This window comes from Cheilinus undulatus, linkage group 1 (assembly GCF_018320785.1).
Source record: "Cheilinus undulatus linkage group 1, ASM1832078v1, whole genome shotgun sequence".
Taxonomy (NCBI): Eukaryota; Metazoa; Chordata; class Actinopteri; order Labriformes; family Labridae; genus Cheilinus; species Cheilinus undulatus.
The window spans coordinates 53127287-53134574 of record NC_054865.1 but is presented as its reverse complement, the minus strand read 5'-3'; the positions used below and the strand labels follow the sequence as shown (position 1 = coordinate 53134574).

The 7288-nt window shown below is 40.6% G+C and overlaps 1 protein-coding gene across 1 annotated transcript in view; it reads left to right on the top strand.

The window, feature by feature from the left end:
• Window positions 1-2934: 2934 nt before the first annotated feature.
• smad3a (SMAD family member 3a) overlaps window positions 2935-7288 on the top strand; it is a 46384-nt gene continuing 42030 nt past the window's right edge. Inside the window, exon 1 of the mRNA XM_041784348.1 lies at window positions 2935-3368. Coding sequence (XP_041640282.1) covers window positions 3166-3368 — 203 coding nt within the window. The 5' untranslated portion in view covers window positions 2935-3165. The remainder of the gene's footprint in view (window positions 3369-7288) is intronic.

Below are 7288 nucleotides of genomic sequence, written 5' to 3'. Positions count from 1 at the left end.
CTTAAAACCCATTTGTGTAAATTTTATACCTTTTCCACCACTTTTTTCTGCCTGTTTTTGTCCATTCTAAACCAATTCTTCCACTTTCTGCCTATTGTTACCTCATTATTGCCACTATTAACCATTTTTTACACCTCTTTTTGCCCATTTTAACCAGTTTACCTATTTTTACCAGTTTATATAATTTTTTCATCCCAGTCCACCTAGTTTCCCTAAATTTTTTGCACTTTAAAGCCATTTCAGCCATTTTTTAATCCACTTGTACTACTTTTTGTACCCATTCTTTCTAATTTAATTAATTTTTGCCACTTTTAACCCATTTATGTTCTTCAAATAATCCAATTATAACACCTTTTCCACCATTTTTTGCCATTATTCACTAACATAAGCAACATCTTTTACCCATTTTAAATATGTTTTTTAACAAAAGTTATTTCACTTTAAGCTTAACTGTCCAATGGACCATGATTTTGCTGGCCCCCAGTTTGGCTGGATCCCAAAAACCGCCCCCTTTATCCCCCTTAAGGGCAGCCTTGTCTGCACATGACTATTCTAGAATGTGCATGGCTGTGTTCAGCCACCTTCAGGTACAGCGGGGGTCCCTGGTCTCTGGCACCTTTATTTTGGGGGTCCCGGGCTGAAAAGGTTGAGAACCACTGCCTTATATGGCCCAACTTTAGAAATACTGAAATATCCCTTTAACACTCTGAAAAACAAGCAATAAAGGAACTCAATGAGTGCAACAAAAATCTTTAAAAAATTATGCTACATAAGAACAATAAAGAAATTAAAAAATAACTTTTATGGCAAAAAATAAGAACAAACACTGAAACATTTACCACATGACTAAACCTTAGGGCTAAACAAGTGTGCAGAGTAACTGATAAATCCTGATTATCTTGTTTTTATAAGCCAAAATTGCGATTGAAATTAAAACGTGATTAAATGCCCAGCACTTTGACATAGTCTGGAACTGGAAAGAAAAAATCCCCTTGCCAAATTGATAAAGATGAACTTTTTATTCAAGCTCCTTTATTGTACAGTGCAGACCAACTTACTGAACATCCTCCTGATGTAGGCATGACGGAAGAACCTTGACATTCCTTTAGCAGATATAAAAATATACATCGCTCTGTCACCAAAATAGATCAGAGGACAGGGGTCTGTCCTGCTGAGGCTGAAGCCAGCTTTATTTTTAGCACAAACTACACACTGTGCTCAGAGAGGGGGCTGCTGGGCGCAGGTCAACGTGGCTGCATACACATACCAAAACAGTAACCACAGGTTGATGCTACTATTTGTGCATGAGTGTGAACTGTCAGTGAAGGCGCTGATTAAGGGTTTGCACTGCGGGGTTGACAGTAGCTCTTTGGGTTTCGATTAAGACCATTTCTGTAAGAGTTTAGTTGTACAAAGGGGCATCTAACAACCCTCTGGCCTTAAGCTTTTTTTAAATTCTTTTGTGTATTTCTCCACTTTGATTATCATAAGGATTCTAAATGGAAAGTGAAATAGCCTTTTTTGTGCAAAACGTTCACATCTTTTACAACTCCTTCAAGGGCTTGCAAATAGGACTCTCAAGTTCTCCAAGTGCTTTTGAATGCTGTAAAGTCTTATTTTCCTTTTGAAGCCAAGAGAACAAAGACTGCCTCACACCCTAAACTATCACTCTCTCTCTGTGGTGAGCTCAGCTGTGCTTACTCTATTGTACATCTGGCACTTTGACTCTCTGACACCATGTGCCTGTGTGTGTGTGTGTGTGTGTGTGTGTGTTGTCTAAAGAGGGAGGGGAGGGTATATGTATGCATATGCGTAAGAGTGTGTGCATAAGTTGTGGTTTTAAGGGCAGAGCCGCGCTGCAAACCAAACTATCGTCTTGTCGTGTAGGCGTCCATGAGTGTTCGCACCACTAACAAGCTGAGGCAGGTTTGTGGCTCAGCCTGTACGTGTGTGCATGACTTTTATCACCCTCCATCTCACAGCAGCTCCTGAGTTATTTACCCCTGCGTGGAGACAAACAACCCCAGGAGCAATTACTGTAAAGTGTTGTGTTGATGTTAGACCTTCCATACGTCTCTGTGCAGTAAACAAGCACAGGAATGCATCATTTTATACTCGTGCTAACACAACTCTCTTTTGGATAATTAAGAAAGTGTGGGTTTCCAAAAATAAAATGGAAAAGATGGAGTGACTTTATTTTTCCTTTTAAAAGTCAAAACCCTTGACTTTATTATCATGTGGAGGGAAATAAAGAGGCAAGAACATCATGGACCTCTTTGGACTATAATTATGTTTGGTTGATGAACTGAGGCAGATGGATTCCATTTGAACAGTTTTATAAGAGGGTTGAAAAAGAATAAATAATGAATCTTTGCCTGTGGAAAAGCTGTTTTTTTTTCAGCTTGCAGCCCTGTATCATGAAGTCCACAAAGATCAACTGTTTTTGCCATGTGTTGCATAACTAAATTAAGTGATAGTAGTGTATTTGCATGTGAGTCTGAAAGCCACATGCAGTTTTATCATCAAAACAACAGCAGGGGAAAGGCAGAGAGTTGTGCAATATCAGCAGAGCCCATTTGGCCAGCTGCTCAGACTGGCCTTTCACAGGTCGGCTGTGCAGTCTGAAGTCTGAATAGAAACTCTCAGCAGCAGCTCCTGCATTTGCATTTGATGCAGACTTCTTGCAGACTTCAGCCGGCGGTAGCAGCGCGGATGAGTATGAACTCCACAAAACTTTGCAGAGCGAAGGTTAGAGCATCCAACCAAAAACAACAAAGAAGTACTCTCCTGTTAGTGCCTGACGCTTAGTTAGGTAAAAGAAGTAGTTTGAGTTCGACTTAGGTGATAAGGGTTAAAAATATCTCCTGCCTGAAGAAGCGCAGACGGAACTAGTTTTCTGGGCGGAGCAACACTAAATCTACAGCGCAACAGACTACCGGTGCACAGTTCACTACTGAGCTCGAGCCAGACGGAGTGAGTGCGCTTAAACTGAGGGGTTTAACTCCGGGATGCATCTGTGTGACGATTAATAACAAACATTTATTGTATTTAGCTAGATAACGCCTTCTTCTTTGCTGTTGGGACCGCTCACAGAGAAAGTCGTCCTCGTGTTTTTGTCCTAACCGACGGACTTCTTGACACTGGAAGGACTTTACTGAACTCAAGATGTCAATTTTGCCTTTCACTCCCCCCATTGTCAAAAGACTTTTGGGCTGGAAGAAGGGAGAGCAGAACGGCCAGGAGGAGAAATGGTCTGAAAAGGCGGTGAAAAGTCTGGTGAAGAAGCTGAAGAAGACGGGACAGCTGGACGAACTGGAGAAAGCCATCACCACCCAGAATATCAACACAAAATGCATCACTATACCGAGGTGAGCAGAGTTAGGGCGCTGCTTTGACGATGACCATGAAGCCTGCATCCTCAGTTAGCAAGCTAAGGTGCATGACTTAACTGACGTTTCATTAATTAACAGCTTTTAATCAAAAATTTTAACCTATACAAGTATTTTATAGCTGTGACAGCACTCACGTTTATCATTGCATCCTCTAATCGACGAAGAAGTTGACATTTCCACTTCCTGACTGAATACTTTAAACTCTGCCTCCTTTCACGTTTCCATAGAGTAATAACATGATGGCGAATGTAATGCATAAGGAGCTAACACTGCTTTAAGTGAAGCTAGCAAACCCCTACGTGAAACATACTGTCTGCTGACTACCGTGCCATTTATCGTGCACTTAAATTGAAGTGAACTGAAGCTATCACTCCTGTAGTCTGGGATCATTGCTGACATTTACGTGAAGTTATTTCGCCGAAGCAGTGACATAATGGTGTGTGTGTGTGTGTGTGTATTGACTAGCCATCAGCGCACATGCAATGCAAAAGCACAAATGGAGTCCAAGTTATATAACTTGGCCTTAATCTGGGACGCTTTCTAGCTGTGTGTGTTAGTGTTAGTGCGTAGGCGAGTCTGTGGAGCCGTCTCTCCCTCGGTTCAATGCCGTCCTATGACCATTTGTCCATCAATACAGTATCTAAAACCATAGAATTAACACTGGCATACCACATCAAACTACTGCTGGTAGTTTTAGATATTTAACTCTATTATTAGCACTCCCCTTTGCCCCGGATTAAAGGTTGTGAGAACTAAGGGCTTGTGAGGGGATGTTTGTAAACAAACACCACGTCTACCTATAGTCTGCGGTATCACATTGGCTTTTAAAGTGTGTTAATGTTCATTTTAAGCCTTTAAAACCCAGTCTGGTACACAAATTTTGTTTGTAGACAAGGCAGATTTCAGTCCACTTAGAGATTAACGTTGTATGTATTGGTTGTAGTGGCATCTGATAAAAGTTGATCACAGTTATATTACAATTTATTTGGATCATACTCATGTCAGACTTTATGATTGAAACTTGCCATGCACTGTTCTGAAGAAACACTAGCATAAGTCACCGAAAATCAAGCTGTTGGCTGCAAAGCGTCATGCAGAGCTGAGACAACATGTTGATGCCAGTGAAGACATTTTTCACAGATGCAGAAGGGGGCACTGCCTTTCAAATAGCAAGGCATAGCCTGCTGTGTTAAGAGAAAAATATACATTTAATTCATTCGTTTTGGCCCACTTCATCTAAGCCCTGTGCCTATGTGTGTGTAAACTGACAGGTTCAGTAGTTCAACCAAAGAAAAACTTGGTCGACTAAAATTGCACCAGATCATCAATTAATCGATTGGACGTGAGACGGACCAAAAAAAAAGAAAAAACCCTCATGTTATTTCTACATCAAATTTATCACTGACAATGTAGTCAGTGCATTTAGGTGGTAATTACAATTCAAAATGAACTTAAAAATCATACGATTTTTGCAGTATAACCACCTTATGTTGTAATTAAATAACAATCCTGTTTAACAAAATGTTGCCAGCCCGCTGACTTCTTCGACATGTTGTCAATTAAAAGGAAATGGAGTATAAACATGCTTCACAGGCTTTGGTGGGAGGGTCTTAGTGACATTGTTTTGACTTTCTGGGTATTTAACCTGTAATTAATTACCCTTAAAGGCACGAGTGAATTGTATTTGAATAGTTTTATTCAAAGTTTTTTTGTTGTAAATTATATTTTGTAACTCTAGATAACTGAAAAATAAAAACACATGGCATCTCCCTTCTCACCCCTGCAAAAATTGATTCTTCCAGTTAAAGTGGCATGTGCGATTGGATTTTGGTTGGACATGAGGTCATCGACCAGTTAATTGAGCAATCGACTTGAGGCTGTCAGCCCTAAGGTTCAGTACATCTTCTTAAGGCATATTATATAATCATTAGGTATGTATCAGTATTAAAATCTCATGTTACGATAATACCGTGGTAACAAGTCCACGGTACAGTATTTAAACAACAATGGCAATTTGAACATTATATATGCATGAAAGTGCCATAGGTGTGCATTATGCTTAAAAATATATAATTATACTTTGACTCCGGCATGTTTACTAAACTTCTGAATCCTTTGTTGTCCATCACTGAAAATATCTGTTGGGTCTCTCGCAATATATTCATCCATACACCTTGTGATCTGTTGATCTCCTGTGCTGTTGTGCTGAAGTGGGATTGTGAACGCTTCCTTAAGAGTCTTTTGGCCAGGCCGGATTCTGCTCCTCGCATCTTTGCAAATTTTTTTGGAGTGATTTGCAAAGTGGCTCCTCATGTTACATGTTTTCCCCATCCAGTGTGTCACTGCATTCTGGCAGTGTCTGCATTTTTTTTGTTTGTTCGTTATATTTTCTCCTTTCTTATTTCTTGACACTGGAAAACCAAAATTGTTCCATGTGTCAGATTTAAAAGTCACTGGTACTTCAACAATCTCAAAAACTTTGTCCCTTGATTCTCTTTCACCATTTTCCACCTGTTAGATCAAGCCAGCCGTGGCTTGCAAAGGATGATGGGTACGCAAGGGCCGATGGTAACTGCAATTCCTACTTCTCATCACTTTGCTCCGGTAAACAACAAAACACTTTTTGCCCTGAAAATCTATCGTTTAAAATTGACACATGTCCACAACCATACTGAGATGATTCTCTCACCGCTATATTAACAATATTGTTACAGCTCTAAAAATCATTATCTTTACTCACACGTAATTATTCTTATAGCTAATCTGAGTACAACTGAGTGGGCTGTCTAAAGTTTGAAAGGCATTTGTGACTTTTTGACAGTCAATTTGTTCTAAGCATATTATTCAACTATGAAGACATTCTGTACTTGCAGTTATAAATGAGGTGGCCATAATAACAGAAAAGCCTCACACGATAGTGCAAAAGACCTCAGGTGCTCCTAATCTAGTGCCTTTAGAAGGACATAAAGCTTGAATCAGCACTTCTGTGCAGCAGTAATACAAGAACTGTCAGTAACTAAAGGCTGGGTTGATGACAAAGACTCATTAGTTTTAGTCAGGGATAAGAAATAGACAGCAGAGTACGCGACCATAGTCCCTTTTTATATTCTTCAGTGTTGGAAAGTAACCAATAAATGAAAGTTTTATTTATGTCCACAAAATCTCCCTTGTATTTGTGGGCAATTTATATCCAAGAGCATCCTGTGTGTCGGATGAAAATTGAACCCCACGCAGGGCGCTCCCACATTCTTGATCACCACAAGTGTGCATATCACAGCTTGCACAGGCCCAGGCCGGTGTTCACAGTTAAGCCTACCCGGAAAGTTGAATAACGTTTGCCATGATCCGGGTTTCATGTTTCCCACCACTAATGCAGAAGGGAAGAGGCAGCATGCATTAAGATGACCCCGGATCAGAGCTGGCTGTCAGTGTGGGCTAACAGTGTCCCTGGAGAGCTGCTGTTTCTATTAATTCCCCCAATGTTCTGGCTCACTGACAGCAGCTGCCTGCGTGTTCAGGCCTGTCCATGGGGAGGTCCGCTCTTATCTCTCTGACACATGAACTTACTGACGGGGCTCGTTGCAGCCTGTTGATGATGCTGAGTGCGAAAGAAGCCAGGAGCTGTGCTCTGATTGAGTTAAAAGTTGCACTGAGCTGTGTAATAGTAGATTTGGCATCTTGTAAGGCAGTTTGAAGTTGATAGAATGCAATTACTCAAGCTCTACTGAAAATTACAAGAAATTTTCAGGCAGACTGTCCCCACAATCCATTTGAGTTAGTTGTTTACAGAAGTCTTCCTGATAGATGGGAGGAAGTTTCAGGAGGCAAGACATGACGGCGTAAGTAGGATGTGGAAGTGGCTTCCAAAGCAACAAACTTTGCTATTAAACAATATG